The sequence below is a fragment of the Rhinolophus sinicus genome, linkage group LG02 (genome assembly GCF_036562045.2).
Source record: "Rhinolophus sinicus isolate RSC01 linkage group LG02, ASM3656204v1, whole genome shotgun sequence".
NCBI classification, from domain to species: Eukaryota; Metazoa; Chordata; class Mammalia; order Chiroptera; family Rhinolophidae; genus Rhinolophus; species Rhinolophus sinicus.
The window spans coordinates 152,187,144-152,201,066 of record NC_133752.1 but is presented as its reverse complement, the minus strand read 5'-3'; the positions used below and the strand labels follow the sequence as shown (position 1 = coordinate 152,201,066).

Below are 13,923 nucleotides of genomic sequence, written 5' to 3'. Positions count from 1 at the left end.
TGTCATCTGAAATACTTTCAGATATGTGAGAGGCAAGGTATTATTTAAGAGTAAAATATTAGCCAACATAGTAATAAGGATCTGATTTCATGCACTCATGAAAAAGGAATGTGCCAAAAAAATATTTCAGTGCACAAACTGCATTTAAAGTGACCACAGTGTCATTATATGAGTAACCCTCATATGCTTGAAACAGAAAGTTTCACAGTCTGTACAGTATGGAACATTCTGTACAGGGCAGTGCTGGTTACTGTGTAGCTTATTTTTCCCCCTAAAATGAATAAGTAAATTCAGTGTTTATGAAAGGAGAAGCGTTGGCAGGAGAGTACAGACCTATATTTATCCATAGGTGGTGGTTTTAACTTATGCAGCCCAAATCTCCATGACCAGCCCTGCTCTGTGATCCCAGAAAACCTGACGCCAATGGCAAACGCAAACTCATATTTATAATTGTCCGTCAAGTCAGAACATATGTACTAATCTATGGAGTCAAGCAAGATTCTTTCATCAAAGCTCCGTGTACTTACTGGGAACAGAACAATGGGCACAGTTAGTGTCACTGCCACAAGGACCGCCAGGCGTACCATGAGGAGAGGGGTGTCAAATGTGTACACTTTACTGTAAGCATGAAGTAATTCATCTTCAACTTCTCCTACAAAGAGGAAGAAGAGAAAGAGTCCGTTTGGTGTTGTCAAGTCAGCACTGGTTACCTATGGCGACATCTTATGGAGGGAACAGTACAGTAGAAAGAACCCAGGTCTGGGAATCCAGACACTTCTGTTTTTCCCCTGTCTGTGAGCTCATTAGCTGTGTGATCTGTGAACAAGGGGCCCAGAAGTTGATAAGGTTGTAGAAGCTAATATGAAATTGCTGGGAGGCTTTTCTACTTCCTTTGCATTGTGATAAATCTATCTCTGCTCTACAGAAGCATCACAAAACAAAATAGAATTTAAAAACCCCATCAAATGGTGCGCCCCCTCCCCCAGTCTTTTCCTCCCCAACTTGCCCTGCAATCAATTTAACTTACTGAGTCAGTCAGAAAAATGCAGAAAGTTAAGTTTATACAAAAAATATATTTATGCTGATCACACTGATTAGTGGGAACAAATGCTACCAGTTCAGTGCTTGACTCCCTGAAATTTGTCTATATGGCTGTACTTCATGGAAGAGAATGACAATCCCATTCCTTTTGTGTCCTGTTCACATGCCATAGAGGAAATATTTAGGCATAATCATATATATATATTTGATAGTACATTCCAAGATTGAAGGGCATTCAGTCATAGACTTTCTTTTGTTAAGAAAACCATTCACTATAACACAATAGAATGGGATAAGCAAAAAAAAAAAAAAAAAAAAAAAAAAATGTGCCTAATGCTCCAAGCTCTCAGATTCAACTTGACTAGTAAATAGGAAGCAGGTTCTAACTCAATGACATTATACTATTTTTTGCCCTTTGCTTGGTAGTTAGTTATTCCATCAAAAGAGCTTTACAACATGCAACTGGCTTCATTCTCATTGCTTCTAGACTGAGGAGGACTAGCGAGTGAAGCCAAGGAACTATCATCCATACCTAAAGGAAAATAATTAAATTTGCAGGATTTTTAAAAAATAAACTGTGTGAATTCACAAATTGTTGTCACCTGTTAGCCAGGCTGGTTCAGGTCCCATTTTCTTAAGTCAAATGAGAAGTCTAAAATAACGTGTTAGTTGAGTACTTGTATCTATAGACCTTGCTGCTTATAGAGGGTAATTAAAACAATGATACCCACCCAGGTTAATGATCAGTCCCACTAGGATTTGCACAAAGAGAATGACTTGACAGAGTGACCTACCATAGAAGGTTAGGTAACCAAAGAGGGCAGCAAACAGGTACATGATAAGCATTCCTGTGATGGAAATATTTGATACTGTTTGCATCTTCCTTCGGGACCGACTGAAAAAAAAGAACACTGAGATGTGTTTTTTGTTTTGTTTAAATTTATGAACATGTCACTTGTTAGAATTAAAATTTTTTAAATAATGAGAGAACATACGTCTGTGTTGCTCATTATAAAACCTCATTTGTAGTATGGAAGCACCTTATTTAAATTTGTCTTAGAGAGCCGTGGAGGGTTGCTTCCATTTTTCTACTCCTTCCGTCTTAGAAACTATCATTTGTCTGGAAGAGGACCAGTTTATTTCGTGTTGATAAGAAAGCTTGTCTACTGAATATTTAAGAATGTAATTAACATAAAGATCAAATTGGTTCCTAATGTAGAAAACCTTCATATTTTATAGTGGATGAGTTTAATAAGGACAAGAACCTACTAGAATCAGCAAAGGCCTACTTCCAGGAGTTCTGGTATTATTACCAGGATGGTTGGTACGATTACCTGGACAGCTTCTGGAAACCATTCTACAAGGCACCCAGTGGCTTAAAATCAATTGTCAGGCTTCTAGAGTAACTGCTACATGTAATTTTCCAAGTAAAATCAAAGACACCAAAATAATTGAAAACGTTCCAAAAATTTTTTTATGAGGTAAATCAGAATTTATGGGGAAAGTTATTGCTATTTAGTGAGAACAAAGACTGAAGTTGTTGATGGCTAGGTTTAATAAGTTGAAAATTATATGGCATTGTCCCCTAAGGGTAAAGAAGGAAGTTGCTATAAGTGGGCTCAGATCCAGTTCATACCCAAAGAGATATCAACAACCTCAAAGGGAAAAGAGTATTAACGATTCACATTATCAGCTTGAAGATACAAGATTGTCTAGCCAGTGTCTTCATTGTACAGATAAGACAATGAAGGCCAGATGTTGGCACACCTCTGTGGCACATTCTTCTTGACAAGGGTTAGGAACTGACCACAAGTGATATCAACGACTTAGCACAGACACCCTAACCATAATTTTTGGTCTTCAAGGATGTGGTCATTTCCAGTTCAGGTGACATCACCTCTTTCCACCAAAATTCAAATTTAAATTTCCCATGCCAGCCAAAATCCTTACAGCCATTGGCTCCTCCTCCCCCTTCTCTGAACCCTTCCACTGGACAATTTGGGTAGAGGAATAGGAGAGAAGGAAGCAGATAAGGTAATGCAGTAAGGGGGCTGATTTACATCCCTTTGGTTAAAGCACGTTACTGAAGAGTGGTTGTAGCACAGACTTTCTCTGAAGAGAAAGCTATAAACTATGCTACTGTATACAGCACCTTTGAACACATGAGCCCATTTTCAAAGCAAATTAGAATGCTAAAATGATGGCTGCCTTACTCTTTAAGTTCACTGTAGATGGGAAGGACCTCAGGGTGGCATACAAAAGCAAATGCTAGGATAGGAATTGCATAGGCCGTCTGAAAAACAAAGACAATACCGCATGTTTAGCATTCCAACACAGATGGCAATACCAGACCATCTCAGCTTACAAAACAAAAATTCAGAGGCAACGTTTCTAGGTTTATCAGAGGCCCAGGCCTCTCACTTACCCGGGAGTTGAATACAAAGTATTTGGGTTGACACTTGTCATCACTGTGTGCTTCATACTCTACTCCACTGCCATGAAGAGAGCCCTTGGCCTGGTTCTCATCTAGCCCTGAAGGACTCTGGTGGGTGTAATCCATCATGAAGTTCACATCACTCCTCTCAGAGTTGTTGGGTAACATTACCATGTGCATTGGAAGTGTATTGTTGAATGTCAGGTTTCCAGCATTGTGATCCAGAATGGGCAGAGGGCAGGGTATTTGGAATTTCTTGTAAATCACCTAGACCCGGTCATTTAAGAAAAAAAAAAAAAAAAGAAAAGGTTAGCCTTTTGAAGAAAACAATGAAATGAAAATCCGCATGTGTGGCTTATGGAGTGGAGGTCAGGGGCCTGTGCTGAGGATTCCTTTTAGACTAACAGACAGTGAAGACTTCCGTTAGCCTCTGTCCCAAGGAAAGAGTTGGAACTACAGTCGGCAGCCCTGCCCCTTCGAGTCAACAGGACAGCATTTTGCATGAATCCATCCTAAACTTCAACCATACTCTTCCATGAGAAAGATGATCATTTCCTTGGTCTATTTCATATCTTTTATTTCTTCAAACGAATAATAATATGGGTTATTAAAAATTCCCCTCTCCTCCTTCACCTCCTTGGGGAAATGCTATATAGATTTTGGCATCCATGCTATAATATTACAAGAAATTCCCTCATTTGGAGGGAAGTGGGGGGAATCAAGGAGATTTCTTCTTTAATCCCATTGTGGACACCGTCTCTTCATGAGTAGCACGTGTAAGAGAAAATGACAGATTCATGCAGATATGGCTGATTCTGTAGCCTACTCATTTCTCTTCTGGGACTCTTCCCTTCTTCTTCCTCCACCTTCCTCAATACTGGGTTATTGTCATGTTCCTGCTTAAAGGGTTCCTTTTGTCCAAATAGACATTGTGTGCCTAAAACATACTATTAGCAAAGGCCTTGACATTCTAACTCAACTATTTTTAAACTCATGACTGTTTTCATTCCAAACTAGAAGACAAAAAAATTGCTTCATACAAACCAAGTACTAGAACAAAAAAAAGAACACGAATTCAGGCACTAAAAGCATGTCATGCTCCCCACGCTATAAGAATCATGTTAATAAGTCACTTACCACACTGACAAAAAACAGCATGCAGGTAAGAGAAAATCCGCTGGTATAACCAAGGTAACCTAGGGGTTAACAGAAATTCTGGAAGGTGAATATGGCATCTACAATCAGTTTACCTATTAGAATATGAAATGAAAATAAAAATTAAAAGCAACTTTACCTAAATTTTTAAGAAGAGAAAGTGGAAGAATGATTCCAACAGACACAAATATGACGAGGTAGTTGCCATTGAGGTACCATTCTCTAGAAGAGAAAGAAAGACCGGAACATTGGGATCGGAAAAGACCAACTAGAATGAGTCACGTGACATTATAGAGGGAACATAAGACATACCCAGTATTTTCTTCAAGTCCCATGAATGCTCTGATTACTTCAGGCAGTTCGTATTTAATGATGAAGAGGTAGCTAGACATGGCTGAAAATGAAAAACACAACAGCTCAGCGGCATGCCCAGTGCTCAAGTCACAGGCAAGTGGTGAGAAGTCCTTGCATTTGGGAAATACATTCTTCTCAGTTAGATGAGCATCTAGTCCCCCAAACAGAAAGAAAAGCCACCCACTGTAAATTTTGTCCTGCTTCCAAGCTCTTTTCAAAAATAGACATTTGGCCCTGTGGCTCTTGCAGGTGGAGCTGTACTAACGGTATCAATGCTGATTCTGTGTTAAAGCCAGCTCTGAGGTTCTCAGCAAAGCTGCACTTTGCACGTTTTTCCCTTCAATTGTTGTAAGTCATCATGGACTGTACTGAGTGTGCCTGTTTTAGTGTCTATAACTTGGGGAGGGGTCTGGCAAGGAAAGGCAAGGGCCAGAAGAGAGAGGCCAGAATTGCAGGGTACAGCTGGGTAGATTACATGTCATTCTGGCTCTCCCCAGGTGGGTGCCAGGCTGTTCCTCTGTCATCTCCCTGAGGGGCACACAAAGTCTCAGACCACTGATTGTCTAAACTGGATTCATACTGGATTGAAAAGAATATAGAAGATAATAGATTTTATCCCCTTTGTCAATGAAGTATTGCCCCCTTTATATCTTAATCTCTCTTTGGCCAAATAAGAAATTACACAAAGTGGCAAAATTGCTTGAGTATCTAGATAAGTGATACACGTGTGGTCATGTACTCTTCCAAAAATTTAATGAAATCTACATACCCTCTCCCTGAAAAATGTATATGTATACATATGCATAACACAATTTTGCCTACAACTGTAGGGATTTATGCAACTTCAGACTCAATTAAAAATAAACTGACAAGTCTTGCATTGGTAGCTTTAACTGTATGCTGCATCCTTCTGGGGAATTTTTGCTAACAGACATTTAAAGCAGATACCTGAGTTGCAAATTGAACTATTAATATTAAACTAAGGACCGTGAAAGGTATTTCCTTAACCTCAAACAAAAGTAATAAGAGTGATAATAATTCCCCACTTTGTTTAATTCTGCACATTACTCCATTCAATCAGCTGAAATCATCTGTGAAACAGCAAGATGTATATTATTATTGTCATTACGTAGCTGAAGATATAAAGATTTTGAGAGTTTTAATGACATGTCCAAAGTCACACAGCTTGAAAATTGTCATTTCCAAAATATAAGTTCCCTGATTTTGGACCAGTGTTTCTTCTCTATTATGAAGTGAAATGATTCTTACAATAGCTGATGTGTCTTTTGCAAACAGTATTTGGTTAATCTTTACAAAGACCTGGGCTAAAGCTAAATCTTGCAGAGTGTAAATAGAGGAGATATTTCTGATTAACTGGCTCTGTGAGGTACCATTCAATTGTAGAGAGCTGTTAATTGCTGACGTTCAGTGATGTTACCAGTGTTAATGTGTTTGGTCTTTGAAAATTCAGAACAATCCAGACCTGTCTGGGTAATGTCAACATTATGCTGCCAGTGTTGAAACATCCACGGTAAATGTTAATTATTCAGGGGACTGAGAAAATTAACCACTTTAAATGTGGAGTTGCTAACTACAGAAATCCAAATGATTTCCCTTGGGCCAAAATAACCAGTAATCATATAGAGTAGCGAAAGTGAGAGCATTTTCAGGAACAATATATAAAATTTCATCTTACTCTCATGAAGCCACACTTCTTTTTATGTGTGTGGCTTGATTGGAGACCACTTGATAGTTTATTCCATTATTTAAAAGCATATTAGTAGCTATACTTTGAGCAACAGACTGCGCTGTTGCTACTCAGCCTGTTGGGTTCAGGACTAAATATGTGTAAGGTTATTTCAGTTGTCCAAAGAATTAAATTAGATCAACTATGAAATGATCCTATAAAATGTTTGATACCTTAAATCTTGACAAGGCTGAATATTTGAGCCAAATGTAAAGCTAAATTTGATGGGTGGGGGGTGGGAAGCCTATATGGTTGTGGCCCCAAACCAGTAAAATGAATGCAACAATCCTGGCATTGCTGCCAAATTCTACCCAGGATTGTAGTCTTATAAAAATATGAAGAGAAACAAATACAAATCATTAAAATATGTCTGGATTTTATTTATCTGCTTACTAAGTATCAATTATCAGGAGCAGATATAGCTGGATAAAGGTTTATTAAAGGAATTGCTGCATTCCAGAAATCCTAAATAGCTCCAGTGATTTTATTTATCATGAAGGGTTACCATTTTGCAAGATCTCTGTACAAGTTTATTTAGTGCAGCATTGTTTGTAATAGTGAAAAACTGGTAACAATCCAACTATTCATCAATAAGGGATTCAGTAAACCAATTACGGTATAGTTGTACAATGGAAAACTTGAAAGCATTAAAAAGAATAATATGCAAATACATTCAAGGCAAATTGTTAAATTTTTAAAAGCAAGTGGAAAATCAATATTATCAGATGAGATTTTAACAGTAACAGTTTATTTGTTAAGTTTGGCATAGAGGAAAACCTGGAGTAGTTATTTCTAAGGGTGACTTACATAAACATTTCTTTGTAATTTATAAATTTATGTAATGTTTTAGTTTTTCACAGTTAGCACTTATATTTCTTCTAATTATAAAAATACCCATTTAGAAATTAATCAGAAGGGCTCCAGAGAGATGGATATTGAATCTGAGAACCAGGGAGGAAGCAAGCATGTACTGAACCCTTATTATGTGCCATATGTTGTCTTATTTCATCCCCACAATGACCTTGTGAAAATGGAATGTTACTCTCATTTTCATAGATGGAAAATTGGAAGAGTAAAGTGATTTTCCCAAGGTCACAAATAGTGACAGAAACAGATTCAAATTCAAGTGCATCCAGAAGTCTATTATCTATGCAGGGGTTTTAAAATATCTTTTCAAAAAAAGTAACAGATCAGATACCTACAAAAAGGGCCAACTGAGCCCAGAGGAACTAGTTCCTAAAACCCTAGAGAAGCAATGGCTCATGGGAAGAGGGATGAATGTGTGTGTGTGTGTGTGTGTGTGTGTGTGTGTGTGTGTGTGTGCGTGTGTTAGGGTTGGAGGACTCTAAGAATAGAGGAACTGAATATAGTTTGTTATGGTATGATGGTATGACACAGGACACATAGGGGATAGATAGATAGATAGATAGATAGATAGATAGATAGATAGATAGATGATAGATTTGAGGGTTGTGGGCAAGGTATCAGAAAGGTCGGTGGAGAAAAGATGATGAAGACCCTCATGTGTTAGGCTAAACAGTTTAAATTTTACCGTGAAAATAATGAAAGAATTTTATGCACAGGAGAAGCAAGAATAGATTTGAATTTGAGAAAGTTAATCTGAAGGATGAATTATTGTAGATATGGGAGCAGGGGAAACTCAAGGCAAGGAGACCAGTTAAAAGGCTGCTACAATAGTCTGAGCAGAAATAATGATCACTTGATCTGTGTTGGTGAGAATAGAATGACAGGAGAGAGTCAAGAGGTAAATAAGAGATAGAATGGGCAGGGGCTGGTTCGTATTCGGATGTTCAGAGTTAGGGAGAGAAGGAAAAATTAAGGCTGACACTAGATTTCTGGTTTAAGAAACTGGATACTGCTCCTATTGTTCATCTAGAGAAGAAAGAACAGAAGAATATAATAGCAGGTTTGGGGACGGGGTAGGAGGTAAGAATAAGTGATACCATGTGGGTATATAGTCCGGGCCATGTGGGAGGACATAGCCAGTAAGACATCTGAAATACAGGTCTAGATGCCTTCTGAGGGTCAAAGACACAAATAATAGGCCCAGTGAAGCTGATGGGCAAAACATCACCTAGACCACCATTAAAAATACATATTTCTAGGCTTTATTCTGGAAATTATAATTCAGTAGGAATTATAAAACCCTGTAGAATCCAGGCATCTATGGTTTATAATGCTTCTGATGCCTAGCTATAACAGACTGCCTTCACACACCTCCAGTGGGCTGGCCCCGTGCGGGCTCAAGGACTCCAAAATTTGTCAATGCCCCTCAGAGGCTTGATTTTCAATTTTGTGAAATAAATTCAATCATACATATGAAACATCAACTGTTCTGGCAATGACAGAAATGAGCACCAGCACTTTAATTTTTCAAAGTAATAATTAAAGCCGTAATGGCATTTGAAATCAAGGAAGGTTTTATTCTAGTCTATATTTTAAATCTAGAATTCAATTGGTAGGTTTCTATATAATATTTCATTTTTACAGAGCAGTTATTTTTCTGTATTTGAAGCGTTTGTGTATTGCCAAAAGAATTCTCTTCTGTACTGAACATTTCTTTGGAAAGTTTAAGTCACCTCTTGAAAGCTATATCCCCTTACCTCCAATGTTCTGCATTGTAATGGAAATAAAAGCTCCGATTTTCCCAGGCCATCCAAATGCCTTTTCTCCTAATTTTTCATAAATTAAAGATCCTACAATCAAAGATAAAATAATCTTGTTAAAAAGATTGTTTTAATGACTAAAATATTTCTGTAATATAATTCTATAATAGAGTGTCAAACATGTAAATAAGCACCATATAGAAGTTATAAAACCCAAAAACATACAGTCTCAAAAACCAATACGAAATAGGTTTAAGTGTGCTTCAAACAAGAAGCAACGGCATGCTTCATTCGCATTAGTTCCATGCAGCAAGTCAAAACTGCCATTTGCTTCATCCATTAAAAATCTCTTTTTCTATTTGGCTTCCACCTGATCCAATTGACTTTCACTCCTCTCAGTTGCCCAAATAATTAAAAACATTGAGAGATCATGTCATTGGGGTCAGAAGAAAATGAAATGTGAAACTGACCCACATCATTGTATAGTTACGGAGCTGTAGGCTGAAATACCCTTTAATGAGAATCAAAATACAACATTTTGGCCTTAATGAGTAGCATACCTCCTTCCTTTGAAGTCTTTAATAAGAGGTGAACTGAATAGAGTGACAATATTGCCACAGCAAGCAGCATGATTCTGTGAAAGGAAAAGAGAGTAGAAAAGAAAGTTTCTGTAGTAAGACATAATAATGTTAGATATTACAATAAATTATCACATGGGTCTTTTCAATCGTTAACTTTCCAAAAGTATGTGGGTTTTGGGGAAGCTGATAAATTCTTTTCAGAACTCCATAACTACTCTTTAATGTCACAGAACTGGAATTTGCTATTTTTTATGTGTCCAAACCTATTACCTCAATTTCCTAACATATCTTGTTTTTAGTGTTACCCCGTAGTAAAATCTCATTCACAATGTAGATGCTACTGTACAGCAAAATTAGCAAATACTGTATCTACTTACTCAGCACATGGATTTCTATGCATCATATTTGCATGTTATTCATACCAACATTTATATTGAAGGGCTATTCCGCAGTCTGAACCTTAATCTAACACCTAGAAATACAAATCCCAAAGCATGTAATGTCTGAGCTCCATTGCTCCTGATCTGGCACATTAGATGACAAGACACTTTGTGAACCAGAGGGTCAGGCAATTGCCTGTGTAATAGAGAAACAGAGAAAGGTAAGTATAGGGTGCAGGAAAATTCCTTTTTTGTATTCAGAAAAAGTCATTTATGGTTCAGGACCCTCCACATGCCCACATGCATGAATGGTTTCTTTATGTAGATAGTGATTGGTGCTGCTCCAAAAACAATCGGAGAGCAAAAATAAGGGCAGATAAAAGCATGCATATGATAAATTAAGGAACAATCTAAACTTTACCTGGAATTTTAAAAAAATAATATTTATGTCTGTTTTACATGATGAGAGTACACTAAACATTTTCTGCACGATTGACCATATTCTTTGGTAATTCCTACTGAACTCAGTGTTGCAAAATGTACATTTGGACCATGAGTTATTAATTTTATAGCTACTCTATACTGTGTTCTTATTTTCCATAAAGTGTTTGCCAGAACTGCCTAATCAATGACTTGTTCATATATTTTTCCATATGCCTTATGAACTTACCTATTTTTAAAGAATTACTTAATTCAGATTATATAATTTTGTTCCCTGAAAAAACAATGAGCATTCTCTGTAACCTAAACACAGGCCTACTTTGGCAGAAAACACTAAGAGTAAAACCAATGGAATCCTGTGTCACTTGCTGTGAATTAAGCAAGAGAGCTGACTCAAGTCTGTGCTGCTCGGACACACAAAACATATCCACAATGTCTAGCAATTTAGTTGCTCTGGAAAAATTAAACTGCTACACGTGTGTAAGCCTGAAATGAGGCCCTTGGTTTTAAAAGTGGAATATTCTCCTCCCATGAGAACGATCTGTGGGTCTAGGATTTAGGAAGTTTTTCTTTTTTCTGGTCATGGGTGATCTATGCTAATTTTCTAATTATTTTAATAGTATGTATATAATAAGGAGAAGACAGCCTTTTTGTCTTAGAGACAGTGTATGTTACAAAAGTATAAACTAGATATATGAATCCATCTCTAGCCATTAAAATGAAGAGAATTAAAAAAATAAGTTTATTTCAAACATGGCTTATAAAAGTAAAGTTAATATAAAAACCCACTCAGGTAAACAAATATTCTAACTAAAACACTTCAGTGAAAGCACTGACACAATATAAATACTTATAATCCTGCCTGATCCTTAGCCCTCAAATAGCTGTGTGATTATCTAATCATAAGTGATGTTCAGAACATAAATAGCATATATTTGTAATATAAATGTTGCATTCTTAGACAGTTATTCAATGCTCTGGCATTGCATTGGAAATTGTGAACTGCATTCACACTGATGCCTGAGTAACATTAGACTTTATTCTTGTGAAGAATTCCAGTGCTGCCAACTGTGTCTTGGAAAATACCAGGCAGTACGTAATGCACACAAACATCAGTGGCTGTCTGTCACAAACAGTGCAGTACCCATCCTCCAGGCCAGCTATGTGACATTATTACCTTAAAGCAGCATTTTACCACATTTGGTGAAAGTGAATAGGTTTGGAAATAAACCTGGGCCACTCGGTAAATATTCCCTGTGCCAAGCAATGTACTAGGTCTTGGGGATACAGACATGTGGTGAGTAAAACCAGACGTGGGCTCAACTTTCTGGAGATTATAGTGTAGCAAGGAACAGACATTAATCAAATGAATCAGACAACTACACTAAAATATTAAAACTGGTGAGTGTATAATAAGGTGGTTTGTCTCAGTCATGGAGGTCGGGGAAGGTAGCGCGGAAGTGAGGCTGAGCTGAGATATGAGGAGTTAACTAAATAAAAGGAAAAGGGAAGAGGATTCCAAGATCATGTTCAAAGGCCCTGTGGTGAGAGGAAACCTGGCACCTTCATGGGATGGAGAGAAGTCCAATGTGTATCAGCACCCAGGGACATGAGAGATGGGATGAGACATGGGAGTAGGGCAAACAGAACTCTGTAGGCCTGGCTAGGGATAGGGTCTTTTTACTAAGAGTGTAATAAAGTCAGATTTGCTTCTTGGAAAGATCTTTTGACTACTAACACCAAATTAGCTTAAGCATCCACTGAACAATGAATTACTTTTTTAAATGGTCTTATGGACTGGTGGGGCTGCTGCATCACTTTGGGTCATTGCGCGCATAAAGTTTCTGCCATTTGGTTAGGGATGGTTGGTTGAACAAGTACTATGATTAGACTGCTCTGATTATTCCTCAGGTTTCTATTTTATCTAAAAGCAAGAGGAATATGCCAATACTTTCTCAGATTATTCCTGTTCACAAAGATCAAACTTCAGATTGTTAATTGAAAGAACACCACGTATGCACAGGCTTCGAACGAAATGTAGATATGTCCATTCACTTACATAAAAAGTATGATCCCTGTGTTAGCCATGGCATAAGAGAGGCCCAAGATTCCACTGCCCATGATGGCATTACTCAGGTTGAATGAAGACATTCCAAAGGAGGTGGTTCCAGGATGCTGGAAGAAAAAGGGATGCATTACAAGCAAAAAAAAAAAAAAAAAAAAAGAATGGCCAAAGGATGAACCATTTTTGGATTATTCTTATTCTCACATTATCTTTCCTGGAGGAGATTATAGTTTGAGATTGAATACAAAGGTAAAATTGCAGTGAATGAAAGCTTTTTATTGACTCAACTTCAATAAAGGCATGTAGTTTTCAATGGAATGCAGTGCTTGGCTTTAGCAGGGGGACTTTGTAAAAATAAAAAATACAGGGTGAGTAACATAAAGAAGGGAAAGCATGTATGATTGCAGATTACATTTGGGTTAGAATGATTTCTCCAAAAAACAAATAAATTTCATAAATGATTTATGCAGCCATATGGCGAACAGGAAAAACAAGCCCCTATTCCAGTAAGGGCCTGAATAAACAGAGAATGTGCTGATCAAGGCTTGGAAAATTTCAGTCACACTGTTTTCCCACAGAGAGCTAGGTAGTCAGACACCCCCGAGTCCTGTTTACTGCGCGAAAGCAGAGGTTCACTTACATGTTCATCATCATAATCTGCCAGCTTCTTTTTCCCCAAAAATCCATTTGTAAGGAATTTCTGACTTTCAGCATCTTCATTAGCAAATTGACTGAAAACACATACAAAAAGGCAAATAAGAAAGTAAAAACATCTAAGTAAATGCTCTGAGTTATATTTATCTTTCAAGTGATCTAAGTAACTGAATAAGGGGAGGAAAAACAAGACACCTAAAACTTTTTTTTTCTTCTTTTCCACCTTCGTACTAGGGTTCCTTCCAGACCAAAGACTGAGCTCCAGTTAGAAACATACTTTGGGAGGGAGGGAGGAAGTTATGAAGGAAGAAAACACTGTTTTTAGTTGGAATATTTTAAAGTCACATTTCTTCTCCATACATTAACTGTGCAAGAAAGAGAATTTGAGCTAATTTTGTTCCCATTTAGAGCCCTTCCAAAGGAAGGGTACAGAGTCGTGACTGA

At 37.5% G+C, this 13,923-nt stretch overlaps 1 protein-coding gene and 1 long non-coding RNA gene across 5 annotated transcripts in view; one reads left to right on the top strand and one right to left on the bottom strand.

Annotated features, from left to right (window-relative positions):
* SLC38A4 (solute carrier family 38 member 4) overlaps positions 1-13,923 on the bottom strand; it is a 59,443-nt gene that overhangs the window by 9,248 nt on the left and 36,272 nt on the right. For all 4 annotated transcript variants that reach the window (XM_019748374.2, XM_019748377.2, XM_019748373.2 and 1 more), the window contains 11 exons: positions 13,466-13,556; positions 12,820-12,935; positions 9,919-9,992; positions 9,356-9,448; positions 4,943-5,024; positions 4,770-4,852; positions 4,613-4,671; positions 3,467-3,742; positions 3,255-3,334; positions 1,836-1,936; positions 528-652 (listed from right to left, as the gene is read on the bottom strand). In XM_019748374.2, coding sequence (XP_019603933.1) covers positions 528-652; positions 1,836-1,936; positions 3,255-3,334; positions 3,467-3,742; positions 4,613-4,671; positions 4,770-4,852; positions 4,943-5,024; positions 9,356-9,448; positions 9,919-9,992; positions 12,820-12,935; positions 13,466-13,556 — 1,180 coding nt within the window. The remainder of the gene's footprint in view (positions 1-527; positions 653-1,835; positions 1,937-3,254; positions 3,335-3,466; positions 3,743-4,612; positions 4,672-4,769; positions 4,853-4,942; positions 5,025-9,355; positions 9,449-9,918; positions 9,993-12,819; positions 12,936-13,465; positions 13,557-13,923) is intronic.
* Positions 1-13,923, top strand: part of LOC141570107 (uncharacterized) — a 252,531-nt gene that overhangs the window by 202,417 nt on the left and 36,191 nt on the right. The window lies entirely within an intron of this gene.